The 23,721-nt window shown below is 36.5% G+C and overlaps 1 protein-coding gene across 2 annotated transcripts; it reads left to right on the top strand.

The window, feature by feature from the left end:
- Positions 1 to 4,250: 4,250 nt before the first annotated feature.
- LOC106076243 (hematopoietically-expressed homeobox protein hhex-like) lies at positions 4,251 to 20,299 on the top strand. 2 transcript variants are annotated; one of them, XM_056018057.1, is made up of 4 exons: positions 4,251 to 5,239; positions 15,648 to 15,832; positions 17,393 to 17,443; positions 17,769 to 20,299. In XM_056018057.1, exons 1-4 carry the CDS (start codon positions 4,675 to 4,677, stop codon positions 17,973 to 17,975), a joined length of 1,008 nt encoding a protein of 335 aa, XP_055874032.1. In that variant the 5' UTR covers positions 4,251 to 4,674; the 3' UTR covers positions 17,976 to 20,299. The 2 variants fall into 2 exon arrangements, with proteins under 2 accessions (XP_055874032.1, XP_055874031.1); XM_056018056.1 differs by having other exon boundaries at positions 4,252 to 5,239; positions 15,645 to 15,832.
- Positions 20,300 to 23,721: the final 3,422 nt, after the last annotated feature.

The raw sequence follows: 23,721 nt of genomic DNA, 5'->3' as shown, positions 1-23,721 counted from the left end.
CCGGCATGTTAAAAAATCGAACAATAAAAAAAAGGAATATAAATCATTAGCCTTGGGGAAACTATCAATGGACTTCGATAAATTTAATTCAGTGATATTCTAATTTTCATATTTTTGTATTATCTAAGACTATTTTGACTGGTCGTGCGCTATCTCGGTTGTCTCGATGGTCCCGGGTTTATACCCTGCCTGCTGCCATCCCCCGTCGTCCTGCGGGAGATTTGGGCTATGACTATGACACAATTATATTTAAATCAGAAGAAACACCCGAAACATGTAAAGTATTTTAAAAACAATCAGTTTGCGGGTAAAATTATCTTTTATATTATTAATCTGCTTTGTCTGGCGTGTATCAGATTATATTAATCATTACTTTGACTGTGTGTTTTAAAAAAGATTATAATAATCATCTACTGCAACTATGTGAATCTAAGTCCTTTTCTTCGCCTTGGCTTTGTGCTATTTTGTCTGAATTGCTAAGTTTGTGGCAAGTGTCGTAAAGTGACTCTTTAAACTTTCAGGACGCTATTCTAGGAAACCAAAGAAGTTTCAACGAAAGGAACAAGAAGATTTGAATAATAATGTCCATTAATGATTACATACAACACATTGTAGAGACGACGTTTGCGATCTTCTTAACACAGAATGCACTTTGAGGAAACACAAAGATGTGAGAGATTATAAAATTGCGAAATTATAATAAAAAGAAAAAAAAGTAGGAGGAAGTTTTATTATTATTACTCCAGAAGCGTGTCTGGAAATGGATGGAGGACGGTGGGTGGGCAGCTGACATACGAACCATGCTGAAGAGAGGAGTGGGGTAGTTCAAAAGAAGGGCCGAAACAAGAATTGAAATAAAGGAACATGTTGTCTTCAAACAAAATTGTTTAACCATTCCTTTTTTTTTTTTGAAAACTTGTCAGCAACTTTTATTTTTAAAGATCTATTTCTTTTTAAAAGTAGGAACATTTAAAAAACAAAATTAAATACTTTGTGACAGTGCTTACTTAGTTCTATTTAGCTCAATTTTGGCTGCAAATATTAATGGATGTGCAGGTTCCTTTAAAAACTAGGCCCATCGACAGGTCAGTCTCCAGCAGTGGCGTCACTAGGGGTGTGCCGGGGGTGCACCGGGTGACACCCGTTTGGGGGTGACACCCGAGCGGAAAGAAATGCAATTTTCCAAAAAAAAAAATACCAACTTAAAAATGTGACAGAAACAAGATCATAAAGCATAGGAATGGTTGAATAAAATGATTCTTAATGGAGAAAAATCAATAGGAAGATTTGCTTGTTTGATAAATAGTGGGCATGTCCACAAACAGAAACTCGCGAGAAGAGTGAAGAACATTTATCAGGTTTACAAATTTGTAACAATTAAGCAGCCAGACTTAGGCTACAAAAACAATTGACAAGGAAATCATCGCAATGATTGACGTATAGATGAGAAAACAGAGGAATATCTTGCACTTATAGATTTGCTTACTATCGCATTGTTTCTAGCAAAACAAAAGTTGGTATATGGTGGTAAATTGAAGAAGACTTTACATAAATAATGGAATTTTTTTCTTGGGATTGTGGAAATGTTATCCAAATATGAACAAGTGCTGAAATAATAACTTATAAAACTGCAAGAGAGCCCTGCTTGTACCAATCGATGCTTGTTTCTAAATGTTTTAGCATATCACTTAAGGGATATACTTATCTGAGACATAAATGTTGCAAGGTACTCTGGTATCTTGTATTGCATCTTGACCTAACATAGATCTCTGAAGTTGTAAGATAGATTAACAGTAGCAATGGTAATGTCCAAATGACTGAAATATTGTTGGATATTCCTCTTGAAGTGGACCAAAAGCTGATGGTAGCAGTTCTGATAATATAAAACGCCCGGAAAGAGATTGCTATGCTGAGCTCAAGGACATAGTAATGAAGCTACAATGTCAAGAATTCATGAAGAAGTGCAGGCAGTAATAATGAAGAACAGAAAAGAAACTTGAATGGATGTGTACACCCTTTATTTTAGATATTTGGTCTAAATTCTTAATGAGAAAATGCTTCTATCATACATTTTTTTTAGTTTTCTAGAAAAAATGTTTTTTTTCTTTGCCGCTTTTACCAATCGATGGGATATTTTAATTAATGATAGAGTATCATATGAACAAATCTCTGGTGTTGATGTTAGATCCATGAAAGAAAGATTTTATGAAAGTGTGACGGCGAAACTCTTTCGCTCTAAAAATACAAACACTAAAGGAGCAGCGCAAAATGGCCAGCTGTCTGTGAATACATACAAACCTTTCATTGCTTGACTTTCTTGTTGGCAGATGTACTGAGGAAAAAGTCAACACAACACAAGAGTACCTTCAAATTAAAGTGTTAATTAATGACAGAGTGGTGGCTAAGCTCGAGCACTTCATTTACTCTACGAAACGTGTGACAAGCTCAAAATGTTATTGAGATAACTTTTGTCCAATCAAACTAGCATGTTATTGCAACAGAAAAACAAGTTTTAACGATAAGAAAACACCAGGAAAGTAAATCTTAAAGATTCCAGATTCACTAATCAAATAGAGAACAAGAGGTCAATGCTGAGTGCGTCAATCTCTTTTATACTCAGCCAGACGACAAGAACTAGAAGACATCTACAGGCAGCCAAGTTTTGAAGGACGTAAACGAATCTCTACCAGCCTTAGATTGAAGCCTTGAACTGTTTCTTGTCAAATACGTTGACGTGGCAGATGACATGCCTACGTGGCATCATGTGAAAAAAGCTTTTCAAAACTAAAGTTAATTAACAAGTATTAATAACTTTTGAAATCGAATTTGAAATCAAGCATTTCCGTCCATTGAAAACGAAGTCGCAAAATATATTGAGTTTAAAGTTATTTATAAGTTTTCAAAGTTGAAATCCTGAAAAGGAAATTTAGGTTTTTATTTTCTAAGGTTATTGTAGACTTTTAAACGTTAAGATTAAAAAATAATTCCTTTTTAAGTATTTGTACCGATCATTATACTTTTCATAAAGTTGCATTTTTTTTCAGTAGTCGTCTTCAGGAAACTAGCACTATATTGTTTTAAAGTTTCCGTGAGGAGCTCTTTAAAGTTTACTAAGGAAAGCTTGTTCAGCTGATGATTAATTTGTATGAAATTAAAAAATCTTAGATGCTAATATATGTAATAATTAACGATAAAATGTCAGCGACAAAAACAGACACTCATTTTAACGTTGTGTAACAGCAATCAACGAACTGCTTTATTGCGCAAAAAAGAACAAACCAACGATAGTTTTTATTGGGAAGAAAAAGTGGAACGCTGGGGGTGGGGGGGGGGGTGACACCCTGATCTTACCGCACCGGGTGACACCCATCCTAGTGAGCCACTGGTCTCCAGATCAAGTTTTGTGCAGATCTAGGCCATGCCCATTCTTTTTATTTATTGTCTTAATGCATTGCAAGTAGATATGCATTTAGTTAAAACTCTTTTTTGTTACACATCCGATAGTTTTATAAACATGATTAGGAAAAATTAGGACAGACGCATATAGTAAGACTTTGCATGCATACGGTTGAAAAGTTGAAAAGCTTTTTTAAAAACATTAATATAATGTTAAAGATATAAAGTCATTGTAATAACTCATACTATCATATATTCACTGGTCATTCAAAGCTGCTTATAATAAAACATTTTGCATACAAAATTTCGGAGATTCTCAATGTCCAATACTTCCTTTAAAAAGTTAAAGATATTTTATTTTTACAACTAAGTCTCTATTTTCCAAATAAAGTGGAGGTAACTCTTACTCTAGGTCCTAGCTAGTATTTGGAAAACTACAGGGGCCTAAAGTTATCCCCCCTTCCTTTCTCCAGTTTCAGCTCGGATTATCATTTCCAAGTTTCGTCAATGGCAGCGAAAGAAGATGTGCAAGCCACGCCTCTGACAATGTGACCCTATCTCAGCGACATTAACTAATTATCGATGCCCACGTCTTCCCCCCCCCCCCGCCCCAGTCTCTAACTCCCCTCCCCTCTAAACTATTTTTCTCCCAAACCGCTACTGGTACTACCATTCAGCTCTTACCTGTCAATAAAACACTCTGACACAGCCTGACAATCGATGGCGGACGTTGGGAGAATGTAAAAAAAAATAAAATTGAAAACCCTCAGAGTGACAAAGTCCGTCCTCGTCACCAAAGTGGCTCGCGACGAAGACACGCCCACCAAAGTCCCGCCCACCGTTTCTTTTCAGACAAGTCAAAGAAAAGAAGTAAGGTGTCAGTTGTCAACACCAGGATTTTGTGTTGTATTGTGACCACACACAAGGATAACCTCCCACCGTTTAGGACGCCAAGATATTCCATTAAGTGCATATATCGGACCTAGAGAGCAGAGAACAACTTGGACGGACGTAGCGGTCACTGGTAATTAGTATCATTTTGTTTCGTTGCTGGGCAAAAAAAAATGTTCATTCTTAAGCTTTAGTTTTTATTGGACAAAACCTTAGCAAACGACTTACAGAGATAGATCGCGTGTTCTGTTTGTAATGTTCATGCCAACTCTTCTTTGAATCTACCGGTATAGTGTGTAACAGTCAGCATTAACTCATTTTGAGTTCGAAGAATTTAATTTCTAAATTCGTTTCTTATTGTGACTTGTATACGTTTAACATTTAAGAATGATACATCATCATCCAGCGATGGTCTACCCAGGTCTGCACAACCCTATCATGGGGCTACACGCTGCTCCCCGCGGGGGAACTTCGCCACCCCGAGGAGGGAATTCGCCACCCCATGGTGGACATTCATCGTTTCTTATTGACGATATTCTCGGGAACACAAAGAGTGAGAGAAAAACTTCGCCACAGACCCCCACATCAATTCCCCCTTTACAGACTTCTCCCCTTTCGTCGGCAAGAGTTGCATCGGCTTCACCGCCGTCTCCTTCACTCCCCACCAGCGGCGTAACCAGCGCCCATCTTCAGAGCATGCATCCTCTCACGAGACCAACGCCTATCAACCCAACAGTTCTCTCTGACGGAGCTGCCTTGACGGTGGCGTCGGCACTCCCCAGCGGCGCCCTGTATAAACCTATCGCCATGTACGATACAGTAATGCTGCCCCACGCCTATGCGAATCCCCACTTCAGCTACCACAACGCCCTGGTCAGTCACCTGTACAACAATCTACCATACAACAGATCTGAGCTGACCTACTTAGACAGACACAACAATTACATTAAAGGTGAGTAGATCATTTGTTGCTCTGATAATGTGCTGCTCTTATAATTTGTTACGCTTATAAATTGTTACTCTTATAAGTTGTTACTTTTATCTTGGGGATGTGTCTGGTTGGCCCTCAGCAGAGTCTAAAGTCAGTTGAATTATTATTATATTAGGGGTGAGGGTCTAATGGAAGATAGTATGTTAAATGATAAGAGAGATGGTTTCTTCAAGTGAAATGTCTAAGACTGTTATTTTATAAAAAGCTGGTTTAACATTGTTAACTGGCAGAGAGCTGGTTTGAGATTGTTATTTGATAAAAAAGCTGGTTTAATGTTGTTAACTAGTATAAGGCTTATTTGAGATAGCTAACTGATAAAAATAGTGGTCTAACAATTTCAACTGGTAGAAAGCTGGTTTGACATTGTTAACTGATCAAAACAGATTTAACATGTATAAATGATAAAAAGATAGTACTGCAAATTCTTTTTTCTTTTAGTAAAGTAGTATCAATCCATATTTAGTAAATGCAGATAAAAATTTGGGGGAGGGGGAGCTTTGGTATGCTTCGCTTTGTGATTTAGATTTTTTAAACATGGAAATTTAGTATAGAAACTTTTAGGTGACATTGGTCTAAAGATTTTGAAGTTTTTCTAATCTTTCTCATTCACACGCACACACACATACACGCGCATGCACGCACACACACACACTATCTAATCTCTCTCATTCACACGCACTCACACATACACGCGCACACACACACACACTTTTTCTTAGCTTAATTCGTTCCTAATTGCTTAGCCATCTTATTTACTTGATCCACCATTAGGCTGTATCCCATTTTCTTAGTTGTTTTTCTTATCTGTAACCTATTGACCCCCGACCCACTTTCTATTTCGTGACCCCCCCCCCTCCACCTCCTTTACAATTACTTAAAAAAGAAACAGAAGAAAGAAATGTCAACATATATGCAATGGAAGGGGGGGGGGTGCGGTGGCTGAGTGGTTAAGCACTTGGCTTCCGAACCCAGGGTCCAGTAAGTGGGGAAAGTAAAGGCGGTTGGTCTTTGTGCTGGCCACATGACACCCTGCTCGTTAACCGTTGGCCAAAGAGCAGATGACCTTAACCTCTACTCTATAGATCGGAAGGTCTGAAAGGGGAACTCTTTTTTTTTATAGGCAATGAAATGAAGATTATAAAATATGTCCACGAATGGAGACTAACATTGTGTTCTAATGATTCATGAATTATTACTTACTTAGTTGCCAGGTTGGAAGTATAGGTTCCATCTACAGTCAGGATGTTTTAATTTTACATTTGGCAACTTCATGAAATAAATAAAGTCATATAGAAAGTTGACATTTAGCGAGAAGTAATAATATTGGTCGGATGTCAAGTGTAATGACAGAATGGATTTTAAATCGGCACATTTCATTTTATTAAAATAAATCAATTAAAAAAACCAGATATTAATTACATAAATACAAACTACATGCTCTTGTATTTTATATATAGCATAAGAGTGTAAATGTTATGGTCAAACTATTACAGGATATCACACTGTCTAGTCAATAGATTTTAGCAATAGATTTAATCATCATACAACATGCAATAGAGTTGAAATATTAGAGGTGCAGAATTGCATAAACAGACCTTTAGTGTATGCAGTTATTTGTGTAATGATGAAGTTACCTCCCTTCACAAATAACATCTGAAACAATGATTTCATTATAGCTGTTTACCAATATGAATACATGATTTCTTCACAAAATTACTTGCAGGTATTGCCACAAAATTTAGGCTTAATGAATGTCGAAACAGTGTGTGATTGTCTGATATATACACACACTTTTAATAGAATTTATATAAAAATTCTTAAATTATGGTTATGAAGATATTGCTAAAGTGCACCAAAAAGAGAAAAAGGATTTAAAAAAGTCAAAGTAGAGTTTATCACACAAATACTATTCGAAAAGTAATTTTAAAAAAATGAGATAAGTTTGTTTGGTCGTGTGGTATGCACTTCGGACAGTCGTGATGATGGTCTCGAGTTTAAATCCTGCCAGCTTCCTGCAGGGGGTTTGGATTAGGATGAAATCACATTCATTTCGTAAGGAACTAATAAAACTTACAAACAAACAAACGAATAATTTATTGTAGAGCTGTCTTTAGAAAATCTAAGCGCAATAATCTTCATGAACAGAAGCTATTAATTGAGAACTGGGATCCAAGTACCCGTTTATTTCTTTATAAACAATTCAGTGTTATGATAGCAAAGTTTACATAAAACATTAAGTTTGTTTTTGTTGTGCATTGTTCATGATTTTATGTAAAATAATTCTCTACGATATTGAGAAATAAAAAGCTTCAAATTCATCTATCCCTTAGTCTGTTGGGGCATCGCACAGGATCTCTGTCGACCGTCTTTCTCAATTCCACACTTCTTTTGCCTTGAATAAAATCTCTTTCAATGACAGGCCCGTCAAATTGTTAATGTTGTCTTGACATCACTTTCTGTTTACCTTTTTTACTTGAAGAAAGGTCTTTGCAAGTCCTGAAGACCTCGTGATATGGCCACAAAGCTTTAGTTTGCGGGTTTTTATAGTGGTCAGCAGATCAATGTTGGGCCAAATAGCCATTGTGATCCTGTTTCGAATCTCTTTATTTGTGATGCGGTCTTTGTAGGTGAGACCAAGTATACTTCTATAAATCTATTGCATCTCAATTCCATTGCACAGGGTCCTCCTCTCTAGTGCTGCAGTTTGCGTCCAAGATTCACAAGAATAAAAGAAAATAAATAAATATCTGAGTAGGAATGTGCATCGTAAAATGACGACCATTATTGACTTGGTACAGCTGGACAACATGTAGGGGACGACCTGCTGGTCCCTTGAAACTAATGCGGACAGCTTCTGACCAAGAGAAATTGAGAAGTTCCATAACGTAACTCCGTCAGCACTGGACAATGCAGGTCATAGATTAAATGAACATGTTGGAATTTACAAAATATAAGTTCGAATTTATGTAACACCTTAATTATTCAATCATTGAAATAGTTACTTATTGATCATTCTAATCGAAAACTAAAGTATCAATTAAAAAATATATTTTATCACGCAGTATAATTATCGATTAAATTATTTATATAAGAAAAACAAGTAACTCTAAAAAAAATTGATGTCGTAGTTAAAAAGTCAGAAGTCAAACAGCGAGCCAACAACGAAACAATTTTTATTTTTGTTGAGTCTGCACATTGTACTTTGGTCTGTTTCAGTGCTTCCCAAACTCCGCACTAGAGAACTCTTCCAAGAACTCTTCCAAGAACTCATCTGTTTGTTTGTTAATTTTCCAAACATTTACAGAAAAAAAAAAAAGAATAAACTAATTGCGCAGACAATTATTAACAAGTAACGATAACTGTACCTTGAAGAGGGCCAGGAGATGTAGGTCTAGTTTTAAGCTTTCTTGGTTATAAACAAAATGTAAAGTCCTAGCAAAAACCTCCATGCCGACTGATCAACATGTTAGTGGACACCGAATCAAGCACTATGTTTCTACCTCAACGTTGAGAACCAATAAGAACTTTACTAATGCATTTGAGACCAAAGGAAATCTATTGCCGAGGACAGAAGTAAACCGTGGAAAGAGAACCTAAAGCAATCACTGGCAGACAACGGTTATGTCTGCGTAGGATGTGGCAAAATATGTAGATCACAGTTAGGACTGCGTAGCCACGTGAACAACTGCCCATCTCCTTGATCTTCTGACTCGAAGATAAGCCTTATAATGCAAGTCCAAAATTACTTGTTTTGATTGAAAAAATGTATACACTTTTGAGCAATACATATTTTGCTGACTTAACAAATCCGTATTATTTCTGGCCAAAAAAAAGGTCTACCAAAAGTTTAAGTGAACTAAAACAATGAAAATAATATCAAGATGAAACAAAAGTATCAATATCTTGCAAACCAAATTCTAAAGGGCGAGTAAGAGAGAAAAATGGCAAATATTCTACCCCTCCATCTTGACCTAAATTTTTGATACAAGTACAGAAACCCATCTGTACCTAATATATCTAGACCCCTTAACTCAAGAAAACATTAAGAAACTGGAACAGACACAAAATAGAGCAGAGATTCATAACTAACGAATATTCACATTTGACTAGAGTAACACCTTTAGTAAAATCACTAAATTTAGAAAGCCTTCAGGATAGAAGACTTAAAAGTAAAATAGTAATTATACATAGAACACTGAACCATAATCTTCAAATACAAAAACAAAACCTAATAAAAAACTCAGAAAAACACAAAGATAAAGGCACATTCCTCGCTCCATATGCTAGGACAAATTTGTACAAATGCTCCTTCTTCCCTAGTGCTATTAGAGAATGTAATGGGTTGCCTGAGCTAGCCAGGAAAACCAATGACTTGGCAGAATTTAGGTCATTGGTTAATATGCATGACTAAATGCATGACGCGTAGGACGTAACCATCTTATTTTTTTTTTTGAAGTAACGTCTGCATTATATAAGATAAGACATATCCACAAAGTCTGCTGCCGTCTATTGTAAGATTTTTGCTGCGTTACGTTCAATCAGCGAAATGGGGACCGCTGAGCATCTCTAAGAGAGGGTGCAAGGGTGCACTAAATCTGGTCTTAAGTAAGAAATGTGAAGCATAAGCGGAAACCAAGACCAGGCTTTAGTTGAGTGTAATTGACGTACATTCAAGATGGGGCTATCCTTAGCTCACTTGCATAAGGGCGTTGTTAAAAAGAAAAAAAAAAGTTGAGCGTTGTTTAGAATGAGGCCACAAACATAGAAACAACGATGCATGTTTCAGAGAGTAGTTAAGCTAGATACAGGGCCGGACATAGAATCAAGTGCGCCTAGGCAGTAGGCAGTAGATTGTCCCTCTTTTTGGTATATGTACAAAACGAAGTATTAGGCCTAGCCACAACAGTTTGATCCTGAGCGTATTTGATTCGTGACTTATTTAAGCACTGTTTTTTATTTTTACTTAACACAAATATTTTTAACTCTGGGGATTTTCGAGATAAACTTAACAATGTCTAGGACGCTACATGCACTTCAATGTTGCCAACTAAATTTAAAAAAAATGAGCTAAAAACTTAAGAGCTTACAAAATTTGAAACCGAAATTCTAAAAAATGCAAAAAAAAAATAAATAAATAAAATAAAATTATAATAATTATCATATACCAACACTCTCTATATTTTATACACTGATAAATCATAGATAAAAAGTTACTTAAATTTTTATTTTATAAATTGTATTTGTTATTTTTAAATTCTTTCTTTGTCACTTTTCACGTATACCATTTATTTGTATATTCTAAAAGAAACCAATTGACACATAATGTTTTGTATCATCCTGTATTGACAACTGTATGGCGGCATCCTACTTGAAAGTGTCGTCTGCTAATATGTAAGCAAACAAACAAACCAAAATAAATTTAAAAAAAAACGGATGCAGAATATGTAAACAATATAGTAAACAATATAGTAACCAACGTAAAAGACTCGAAACATAAACAATTAAAAACTATAAACTGCAAAACAAACGAAACAAGATTCTTCAAAACACAATAGGAAGCACACTTTTGGTAATCGTTCAACTAACTTCTGAAAGGGTTGGATAACACAATGGCTTCCGTAGCAACTTCATTCTTTAAGTGTAGCTTTTGGATTCGAGCTTATCCCGGCATGGTGTAGCTAAGTGATCTCTCATCTTCAGATGTTGTTTTTTTTCTTCCAACTAGGTCCAGTGGATGGACAATCATGTCTATCTTGTATCAGTTTACGTCAGTTGAAATAACTTTAAGTTTGACGTCAGTAAAATTAGTCGATTTCTTCCCAAATTTTCTTTTCTTTTTTCCCCCCGGACTAGCACTTTATTGCAGATTTGTTGCCTCTTGTAGTTGACTACCGGAAGTAGTCGACTTTTAGTTTAGGTCTTCAACCCCAAAGGGGGAAAAGTTTAAAAAAGAAAGATTGTAAATTTGACGTTAGAGCGTCATTGAGTAGCGACAAAGGAAACAAAATGTATTTTTTTTTTAAAACCACTTCAGAAATATTCTTTCAGTTTGTCTAACGTCGAGCTGTAAGCGCCCTCAGAAAGATCATATCAAAAGTCATATTTTTGGAAAGGTTTGAAAGGACAAAGTTAATGTTTTATATCTATAAAAACATTTTAGAACACCTACTGAATTATTTACAGTTTTAAATCATCAAATGTGTCCAGCAAAAATCATTCTAATTCAATTACATAATTGTATAAATATACAACTGAGTCTAATAACAAAGCGTGTTTTGATACGTAAATAATTATATATTTGAATGATATAATTTGAAATGTAGATCAAAAGTAGAATGACTTAGATAATTATTGGAATAAAATACACTGTCTTCTGAGCCTATGAGTTGAGTGACATATAATGGGGTCTAGTATAATGCCACCAAGTTATGGAACGCCAAGTGCGTCATTTCTTCTCTTTTGTTTTAATTCTGTCAACGCCGAACCGATTTTATTTGTAAAGAACTACGCAACATTAAGTTTTTGTTTTTAGATTGAGAACTTGTTGAACGAAAATCTTGTTGTGATCTTGAAATGTGTGTATATACAAAAAGGGGAGGGGGGGGGGTAAAAGTAAGGTTACAGTTCCAAACATTTTTCTTTTATTAGAACATTAGAGATTTGTTTACAAATATCTTCACATATTAACATTGTACATTCCAATTGTTTCATCTCACAAAGTGTTCATCCTCAACCTTGTAACCATTTTCATCATTGCCCAAAACTTTCTGACACACAGTACGAGACTGACTCCGATCTGCAACAATTTTCATCATTGCCCCAAACTTTCTGACACACAGTACGAGACTGACTCTGATCTGTAACAATTTTCATCATTGCCCCAAACTTTCTGACACACAGTACGAGACTGACTCTGATCTGTAACAATTTTCATCATTGCCCCAAACTTTCTGACACACAGTACGAGACTGACTCCGATCTGTAACAATTTTCATCATTGCCCCAAACTTTCTGACACACAGTACGAGACTGACTCTGATCTGTAACAATTTTCATCATTGCCCCAAACTTTCTGACACACAGTACGAGACTGACTCCGATCTGTAACAATTTTCAGCGAATGCATCAGAACTGTAATCTTTCAGTTCATTCACTGTGTGGGCATCTCTCCCATAAGCCTTGTTTAAAGTTATGAAACCATGAGTAAGTAGAACAAACTTTAGTGTCAGCATTATTCTCTAAGGTTTCCGTGACGATTTCAACGTGATTGTGAGAGAGAAATAAGTAATAAAGTAAACAGTCACCCCCTTAACTAATTTGTTAAATTATGATTATAGGAGAAGGATTAAATATTTAACTGTGTGTGACTGTGTGTCTGTCTGACTAAATGACAGCAGGTAAAACAGGAATCCGTGGAGTAAACATTTACATCCTGTTAAGTCCATTTATCTATTAGGATAGGATATACAGAAATATGTAGACTTGCACTGATCTATATAGAAATATGTTGACTTACACTGATCTATATATAAATATGTAGACCCATACAGACATACTGGAGATTTTAACGATAAGGACGCTAAAAAATATTCAATGTTCGAACTAAATAGCAAGAAAAACATTAAGAAAATACTTTTTAAAAAAAGACAATACCCTCTTTATACAACTTAAAGAGCAATTTTTTTCCCTCTCCTTATCATTACTGAATGTTAGTTTTTTTTTTAAATGGAAAAAGTTTTACCCTGCCACATCTACCCCCCCTCCCGAGAAAAAAAATCCTGGTTTAGCGAATGTATAAATTATGGTATAAATCTATTACACTTTATAATTAATATTTTCATGATCGGCCTTTAGATCAAGACTTAGAAGAAGATGCACAAACTGTTACTGAACATTAATTTATTAAACCATTCTTGAAAAATGCCTACAAGCGAACTACCCGTTCAAGATAAAGATTTTCATATTTTATAGCCAAATATAAATGTATTTCTTTTTTTTTACTTTGAAAAATTTCCCAGTGTGAACAACAAGCTAGTAATTCTTTTTCCCAACGATATACAGCAACTGTCAAATTTCTAGAAAAATCATTAGAGCCGTTTTCAAGATCCGTGTCTAGGTTTTTTTTTTACCCCACCCACCCAAAAGTTTCAGGTTTTATTGAGTTATGAGTTGAATAGAGGTATTGTAAAAAAAATAAATAATTTTATTTTAACATATCTCAATGACAACAGATCTACGTATCAAATTTCCTTATTACTGCTAGCTAGTTGGCCATTTATTGTTAAATAAGTTGTAAGTCTTAAAGTGAAAGTCTAATGCTTCCTTCATAGTGAAAATATTTTGTGCTATAAACGAGAGAGCTTAGAAATTTGACTCCGCAATGCTAAAAAGTGCACAAACATAACTTTAAAAACAAACAAAGCTTGTCAAGACTTCCTTTCTTTTTTACACCGGATACACCAAACAACAAAAAGTCTCCAAACTAGATGCTGCTATTAGTTCTTAAGTGTCTCGTTTTATGAACTATCTCATGTGATTATACATTTTGAAATAAATCTGGCAACAATTCCTAGAAATATCAATTTGATTTCAAACATAATAATAAATGTGCGACCCGACACTCGTTAATTAAGTTCATGTCAAGGTCCGGATGCCCAACGGAAGTTGAATGCCCACCTAATAAGACTTCTATGACAACATTAAATGCGATGTGATATATGTAACATACTAGAGTACAACCTTAGGTTTGTGGTATGACATTAGTATGTTTTGAGGATAGCGGTATGTCATTAGTATATTTTGAGGTTAGTCGTATGACATTAGTATGTTTTGAGGTTATGCTATGAGTTTAGTATCGTATGAGGTTATGCTATGAGTTTAGTATCGTATGAGGTTATCCTATGAGTTTAGTATCGTATGAGGCTATGCTATTAGGTTAGTATCGTATGAGGTTATGCTATGAGTTTAGTATCGTATGAGGTTATGCTATGAGTTTAGTATCGTATGAGATTATGCTATGAGGTTAGTATCGTATGAGGTTATGCTATGAGTTTAGTATCGTATGAGATTATGCAATGAGGTTAGTATCGTATGAGGTTATGCTATGAGTTTAGTATCGTATGAGATTATGCAATGAGGTTAGTATCGTATGAGGTTATGCTATGAGTTTAGTATCGTATGAGGTTATGCAATGAGGTTAGTATCTTATGACTTGTTAGTCTCAGACGTTCCATTAAGAAACAAAGATACTGCCATTGTCCAAACTTCCTGCGGGAATGACAGCGGGTGGGTTTCGAACTTGTGACCATCTTGACGACAGTCCGAAGATCTTACGCGGCCAGGAAGCCATCTCTGTTAATAAAAACAGAAAATATTATTGAAATAAAACTGTCTACCAATATTATAAGCTCTTCGTCTATTTTGATATGTAGCAGAAAGGTAATTAGAACTTGATGATTTTAAATTGAAGATAATGTCACGTGAATAGAAGTTGGTTTGAAAATCTGGTAAATCGATCAATGAGATAACAGGACAGAGTTAAACCACTAGAGTCTATGGATGCAAGTGGTTGAGATTGTTGACATTATATCCAAGTTCTTGACATAATGGACGTGCTATCGCCGCTTGTACAGGATCTAAGTTCTACTTCGTTCCACTTCCGGTTATGAAGGATGCGCGCAGGAATATTTTTTTTTAATTTAAAAAAACTTTTGGCGCACTTTAAAATTTCAACTTAAAAACAAAAAAAAAAAAAAAAATCTTGGCGTCGGGTGGATATCTTGCCGCCACGTTGATTTCAACTTTCTAATTAGTTACTTGTTATGTTCTAATGTCACCGACATTTAAAACGGAAAACAGTTTCACAATTTAAATATTTATATTTTCACATCACACGACAAACAAAGCATAGATGTATTAAAAGTCTTAATACTGTCACTTCTGGGCTTAAGCTTGGCGGCCTTTGAAGACCATGAGGAGCGGCGACTACTCAACCCCTGCGAATTAGGGGCCACGCGATATGGAAATTATGTTGTCATCAACATAATTTCATATTTAGCATCTGACAGGCATTCTAATTTACCGTACCAATTTGCTATAGACTGGAATGCAGTGCGATGGGTTAATTGGCAAACAGTTCTCGGTTGTTTTCCCAAACAAGGACTAGCTAGTCATAGTGTTAGAAGACTGTCAATACTAATTAAAATGAAAACTCTTAGTATGATACTTTGGGTGAGAGTTAGGATTAGCCTTTAGGTTCCGGCCGCCCGGCATATGACACTCGCCCAGGACCCCTGCTCTGGCTTAAATTAAGAAATTATTTAAAATTTTTTAAAATGTGAAATAATAAATCTCTATTATTTTTCAGCAGGTCCCAAACCATGGCACATCTGGAGTCCTTTCTTACAAAGGCCGTTACACAAAAGGAAAGGCGGCCAAGTGAGGTTCTCAAACGATCAGACGGTGGAGCTGGAGAAAAAGTTTGAGGGCCACAAGTATCTCAGCCCTCCGGAAAGGAAGAAGTTGGCCAAGTCCTTACAGTTAACGGAAAGACAGGTCAGTAGTTGACCAGGGACTCAGCTTTTCAGGCCTAGTATTACGTTCTGGCCAGAGTAGATGTGGATCTGCCGGGCGGTTGGTGTGGGGGGGTTAAGGAGAGGTCCACTAGGGTTAGTGGCTAGTATTGTGACTAAGGGGGAGGTGGGATATGGTTGAACTAGCCACTCTACTTAATGGGCATAGTGTACTTGAAGACGCGGTGACCATCGCGCGTGCCAAAAGTTGGGGAAATGTTAGCTTCTGTCCTTTAGTTGGAAGAAACAACAGCGTAGCGATTTAGTTTCTCGAATAAAAAAACAAACTTTACTTAACAAGCAATGAAACAAAAAAAAAGGGTGAATTATAAGTGTTCCGTCAGTTTAGAACCAAACATAGGGCACTAAACACAGGACATCAAATATAGGACACCAAACATAGTACATCAAACATACGACGCCAAACATAGAATACCAAGCATAGGACACATAACACAGGAACCAAACATAGGACACCAAAATAGGACACTAAACACAGGACTTCAAACATATGACACTAAATATAGGACACTAAACACAGGACATCAAACATAGAATACCAAACATAGGACAACAAACACAGAACACCAAACATAGAGCACCAAACACAGGTCACTAAACACAGGGCACTAAACATAGGACACTAAACATAGGGCACTAAACACAGGATACTAAACATAGGACACCAAATACAGGACACTAAAAAACAGGGCACTAAACATAGGACACCAAATACAGGACACTAAACACAGGGCACTAAACATAAGACACCAAATACAGGACACTAAACATAGGGCACCAAACACAGGACACTAAACATAGGACACCAAATACAGGACACTAAACATAGGACACCAAATACAGGACACTAAACATAGGACACCAAACACAGGACACTAAACATAGGACACCAAATACAGGACACTAAACATAGGACACCAAATACAGGACACTAAACATAGGGCACCAAACACAGGACACTAAACATAGGACACCAAATACAGGACACTAAACACAGGGCACTAAACATAAGACACCAAATACAGGACACTAAACATAGGGCACCAAACACAGAACACTAAACATAGGACACCAAACACAGGACACTAAACACAGGACTTCAAACATATGACACTAAACATAGGACACTAAACACAGGACATCAAACATAGAATACCAAACATAGGACAACAAACACAGAACACCAAACATAGAGCACCAAACAGAGGTCACTAAACACAGGGCACTAAACATAGGACACTAAACACAGGACACTAAACATAGGAGACTAAACAAAGGACACTAAACATAGGACACCACAGAAACTTAAAAAAACAAACATCATAAGACGTTTCAAAGTGTTTACTGACAGAGAACCTGTCTTTACATCCAGGCAACTTGTTTTCTGCTGAGCTGTAACCTCTTTTGGCAATGACACAGAGCTAAGATAACTTAAAACACAACTAATGGAGACTTACTACACACTTCATAGTTAGATCTAAAGGCTGAAACAATTTGACAATTGATCTTGTTTTCATTTCAGGTCAAAACGTGGTTTCAAAACAGAAGAGCGAAGTGGCGGAGATTAAAACAGGTGAGAGAGGAACTTTCAACGTTTTTTCTGATTATCCTCTTTTCCTCTCTATCTTTTTTTTGTTCTCTCTTTCACTCTCGCTCTCTCTCTCTCTCTCTCTCTCTCTCAATATTGATAATGCACAGATCGTCAACCTTAATTAACAATTGTTTTTAAACTTTTTGTAATCAATTGTCACAACTTAAAGGTCATTTCTTTATACCCCCACCCCACCTTGTTTCTCCCATTTCGCTTTCTCAAATGTCAATTGTTTTAACATTGTATTCAAAATATATCATTGAATAACAAGTAGGATTTACCCTAAGTTTATTTATATCCCTGGCAGGAGTCTCCATCAGTTGAGTCATCTTCCCACAATGACCAGGAGGATAAAGTGTACTCTAGCTACTCTTCCAGGGGAAGCAGGGAACACAGCGGCGATAACTTCTCGGACGACGCCGCTGAAGAGGAAGAGGAGGAGGACGAAGTTTTCGATGACGTCTCGGACGATGAAATTGACGTAGTGGACGACACACATCACCCTCTGTCCTGATAGGACAACGGCGCCCCAGACCACTAAAACACTACCTTCGCCCCCACCAGCGGACAAGGCCCCCTTACACCACATATCTCTTGCAACTCCAGGCTGGAATCTTCTTAGGAGACCAGCCTTTGTAATCAGCTTTCAATTCTGAGCCCCACGGCGAGCTGGCAAATTGACTTGTTTGGCTTCAGTTCGCCACAGACCTTATGTGTGGCATTGCTCTGCAGAACCAAGTAGGGGCAAGGCCGTGCACTCCCGTGAGCTGTCACTTTATACAATGCACAATGTAAAATACAGTATCTATCTGAGACTCATTAGGGGGGGGGTCACAAACTATAACGATTTCAGCGTTTTGGCAGATGATGCAAACACAAACCACTCAGAGCCACAAAAGTTTTGTTTGATTATACTATACCTTGACTAAACAAGGTAGCTTTTGTTGACTCTATAGAGCATTCGCTGTCAACTATAGAGGCCTCAAACGGACTCTATAGAGCATCCACTGTCAACTATAGAGGCCTACAACGGACTATATAGAGCACACTTTCAACTAAAGAGGCCTACAACGGACTATATAGAAAATCCACTATCAACTATAGAGGCCTACAACGAACTATGAGGACTCTATAGAGCACCCATTGTCAACTATAGAGGCCTACAACGGACCATGTTGAGAGTATCAACTGTCAACTAGGTCTATAATATTGAGGCCTACAACGGACTATGTTTACTAAGAGACTACAGCTAGATCAAGAGTTGATTTGGTCTCAAAACATTTTCGACAGTTCTGAAAAAGAAAAAATAATGGATTCGAACAACAAAATAGTACTCCTAGAGTCCTGACTCCTCGCGTCACTCCAAAGACTTTGCGTGTTTGTTGTATATATTCTTGTAAATTAAATAATTGTTGCTTCCATATAGTTTCGTTGATTTGATTGCACAGTAAAAAATAATGCGTTGAAATGTTTTCCTAAATATGATTTCTTGTATGATTATTAATAAAACATCAGAAATTCTGATAAATATTTTGATAAAAAAAAAAGCCCAGTTCTCCCTCTCTTTTATTCTCTCAATAATGTTTTTATTTGGACCCAAATGTTCCAAGGCTACAATGTAATACGAACAATTTCTTCATTGCTTTTTTATTTTAGAATTTCTTTGCAAGTCTACATATCAAAGCATTAATTATTTCGTTCATATTCTGTTTTTGTGTATTTTGGAAAATAAACTTTCCGCTCAAATGTTCAATGCGAAGACATGCTCAACTAACAATTCTACTTTTTTTTTTTTTCCAAATCCGTACTCAGTGAAAGGGCTTGCTTGTGTGTGGTTATGGGGGGGGGGGAGGGGGTTACAGGTATATAGTTCGTCCATCGTGGTTCGATGATGACCACTTTTGCCACCCAGGGGGGCTGAGGGCTTTGCACTGGGGTTACAGGTACAAGTTTGAGAAACACTGGCTTAAAACCTATTTATTTAAGTTCTAAGGACTTACTTCCAAGAAACTTTCTGTTCAAACAGAGATATTGCGACTTCCTCTAGTGTAGAATCTCTTAGTGTAATTTGGTCACACAAAACAAAACAATTAACCTGAGCGACTTCCTGGCCCATAACATTCTAAGAAACAATAACAACAACTTTGCTTCATCTTAGAGAAGAAAGGGAAGTAATTATTCTCATGCTGAAATAGTCATTACCAGCTGAAAGAACGTAACCATAACGAATCCATTGTTTTGCTATGAAATTTGAAGATTATAACATCCGCTTGCTTACACATCTCCCTCTTACGTGGCGTTGATAGAGAGTGAGCTCCTCTTGTTTTTATTACAAAGCTCATATCAACTCTGTCTGTATGGTAAAAAAGTTTGTACACGTTATTTCTCCCACACCCAATCTCGGATTAAGTTGACATTTTGTACTATTATCTCCTTTACATGACAACACAAGAATCAATTTTTAAAAAATAACTAATTAGTTAATTAGCTATGAGTAATTAATTATTTTGTTTGGTGTCTTGAACAAGTGAAAGAAATCGTACTTGAAAGATGTGGTGGCATAAGTTGAATTAGTCCCCTTGAGACATGAATGAACTTTTTTTATGCATTTAAAAAACGATCATGTAAACATTCACCAAGATACCCCACTTCTTCCCTCCCCTCTTTCCCAACTGGTCCCCAGAAAAGATTAAAGCGCACTGAGAAAGTTAAAAGCTAAGCAGAAACAAATGGAAACAATATTTCTATCGCACAAATTTATATGCTAGGTCAATGATACATATAATAACATGACTGATCCAAACTAATTGATACAATTACACTTAATATAAGCTTTGCTTTTTAAAAAGTATTTTGTGTTTTTTGTTTTGTTGTTCATCAATGTAGTGAGGTGACTAGAAGAGAGAGGAGTATATTTGAAGTTTAAATAAATATGCATTCGTTGTTAATATATTACAATTTCCACATAGTCTTTTTTACCCATGGCTAACCTGACAAAATGATTATCAAATAACACGAATTGGTCAACGCTATCAGAACACAGATGTGTCTTGTTTATTACGTAAGTCAAATCGACATTTAGATCATAAAACTAATAAATATTTAGTATCCATCGAACACTACAATATCTTTTTCCTCTAAAAACCAAAGAGGCTACCGGAAGAAATCTTTAAAATGGTTAGTGAAGTATATTTCTACAACTACAGCTCTCTCCTCCTGTGATCCAAAGTGTGATGACTTGAGAATGCAATCCTACCATCGATGACGAACACCATCATTGATCACTTGTTAAAACCAGACACAATTCAAGGCACGTGCCGAGGAGTTTATTCACTCCTACAGGAAGTGACGCAACATAAAACAACTAATATAAACCCGAATGAAAGAATCTATTATTCATAGTCTGGATGATGCAATGCTACGTGATCTAATTGTTTTCAAATGAACATCTGGTGAAGAGTTAGAGCTGGCTGGTTGTTCAAGTAGCTATATCTCTACTTTGGACTCTGATCAGCTTCTAGGACTCTATTATTCTAAGTGTTTCAGTGTTAGCTTCAATGGACTTAATACAACGATTACTCTCACGTGACAGCTAATTAATTGACGATTGGCTGTGCGGAGGTGTTAAAACAAAAGACACAATTATGACACACCCATTGACTCATTGTCGACTGCTTCAACTCTTGATAACAAACTCAGTTTGTGTGCGAGTGTACTGAACAATAGGAGTCGAATAGACGCTTTGGCATGCACATATCTATGATGACAGTTAGGCAGACACAAGTAGGTATAGTAATCATATCATTTTATACTGACTACCAACGAGTCCTTTTTAAAAGACTATTGAAAGCTAACGTTTAAAACAAAAATCACACTTTGAAAAAAAATGAAATTTTAATTAAAAAAAAAACTGTACATTTCACGTGTACTTTTTTGTTGTCGTCTGCAAGGCATCCAGAAGCTGGCTGCAGATGGCCTCTGAAAGAGACAGTTGGAGAGCTCTCGCAAAGGCTGCGGGACAATTGTTTGAGACTCAAAGAAAAGCTATTACTGAAGACAGGCACAGAAGACGGAAAGAAAACTTAAATAGACCGCCTGCGAACAACTGCTTTGTCTGCATGAGGTGCGGGAAAATATGTAGGTCGCAACTGGGTCTGCGTAGAGATGTGAAATACAGCCTTCATCATTACTTAGTGTCGTCTGCTCTTTTGGCCCACATTGGAGCTCTTCACTATTAAATGAACAACGTCAAGGAAGCTAGATTGAACGTCACTCTTGCCAACTAAATAATAATCACCTAGAACTTTAACAATATCGTAATTATTCGTAATGCTTGGCAGCTAATCTTCGTTTCAAATCTTCTTTATTACTTGTTACATTTAATTTTAGTGAGACTATGGTAATTTAATTTACAGATCGCTGTCAACAAACATAACAGCAGTTTCAGGAATTCAATCGCTCCAAAAAAAAAACATTTATACTACTTGGAACCTTTGGGCTTCCATAGCAAATAAGGACAGATCCTTCCGAAAGAATCCCAATAACTTCCTTCGTCTACAACACAGGACAATGGGCAACCCAGTGATCGTCAAGTTTGGACAGTTTAGAACAATTATAACGTGAACTGTTGTGTAAACCGTAAATTTACGGTAGTGTCTTATGTGTTGTTGGCAAGGTAATTTCTTCAGTACTGAATTAAAAAAAGCTGTCAACAAACCTAATGTAGGCTCAAGGCGCTTTATTAAGTGATTAAATAAGTTTTAAGTCTTAGAGTGTAAGTCAAATGCTTCCTCCGTAATAAAAATATGTTGAGCTATAAACGGAAGCGATTAGGACATTTGATGCTGCAATGCTAAATGGTGTATCCCAATGATCACACATCATGTAAAAAAACAACATAGCTTGCTGCCTTGTTTGCTAAAACATAAAGTCGATTTTAAAGTGATGTTTCCAATTAGAACGTATTCCTGCAGCTTCCTTATATTTTTTCAAACTTTATCACAACCTGTAAAGTTCCATGAAATCCTTTTCATAAAAAGTCTATAATAAGTGTACTCTGTGTTTCCCAATATGAACTTTTAAGCATATCTAGCAAGAAATATCGAAATTAACCTAGACTTTTGGGTTCTTTTGTCACAAAGATTCAAACCCAGATCTACGTTCTGCCACATGGATCTATCGGAAATGAGTCGTGATGTATAAGTCAACATAACCCCTTTTTTGTTCTGGCCATAACTTGCTGAGTTTTTCAATAGCTTTCTCCAAACAAAATCCGCCCCCGGCATTTGTTTGCTAATTGTAACTACTTTAGCCGCACCGGGCGGTCAATTATAGTCCACGAGAAGGCTTCTTAACTGTTTGGTTGTGACGCCCCCTCCCGCACCCCCCCTTTTTTATTTAAAGGGCAGTAACATCACTTGACATTACTTAGAGGGCAATAACTAAGGAAAAACGTTAAGGCGCCCCTGCAGTGCTAAGATTGGTCAAGCTAGTTCGTACTTTTCATATTCTAATCCATTCTGGCACATGGATGTTGATTGATTTATACAATTTATTGTGTATTTGATTAAATATATAGGCTACGCCAGAATTTTCTTAGTTTAGGCGAAAGAGCCAAATAGCTAAGAACACCAAATCGTCCAAATTTTTTTAGCTGACTTTTGTTTGACCACATACTGAGCAAGCGTCATTGTCAGAGTGCAAATTGAATGGAAAATATCAATTTCAGAACACAATTTCTAATGCCTAACAATGCTCGCAATTAATGTGTGAGCTATTGCAAAATGGAATATTTTATTTCTAAGTGCAATTTGAAGCTTATATTCAGCAATAGAGTATGTGTGTGTGTGTGTGTGTGTGTGTGTAAGGGGAAAAAAAAGGGGGGGGGGAAGGAGAGATTAGTAGATTAGGGTTTAAAGGGTAATAATGTTAAGACTTATTTTAATCAATATTTCTGAGAATCATTACTTAATTTAGGGAGGGGAATGGTATACATTATATTATATTCATCCCAGTTCTCAAAGACCTCCCCCTCCTCAATGTATTTGGCTTCATTTAATTCCTTTGCAGCAAAATGACATGCTTAATACAGTAGAATTAGGTGTTCAACATGTCACTGCTCTACAATAGCTTGCTATGCAATGTCATGTCACCTAGCACTGTAGTGACATGTCACCTTGCCATGGGCGTAGCCAGGATTTTTTTCGGGGGAGGGGATTGGGAGGATTTTTCTTCCCTCCCCCCCGGTGAATATATATATA

Source organism: Biomphalaria glabrata, chromosome 1, assembly GCF_947242115.1.
Source record: "Biomphalaria glabrata chromosome 1, xgBioGlab47.1, whole genome shotgun sequence".
Lineage (NCBI taxonomy): Eukaryota > Metazoa > Mollusca > Gastropoda > Planorbidae > Biomphalaria > Biomphalaria glabrata.
This window is presented reverse-complemented; position numbering and strand designations above follow the sequence as displayed.

Coding starts and splice junctions, on each gene's coding strand:
- LOC106076243 (XM_056018056.1), top strand. CDS start 4,675: ATGATACATCATCATCCAGCGATGGTCTACCCAGGTCTGCACAACCCT. Junction 15,833..17,392: donor TACAGTTAACGGAAAGACAG/GTCAGTAGTTGA, acceptor TTTTCATTTCAG/GTCAAAACGTGGTTTCAAAA. Junction 17,444..17,768: donor AGTGGCGGAGATTAAAACAG/GTGAGAGAGGAA, acceptor TATCCCTGGCAG/GAGTCTCCATCAGTTGAGTC.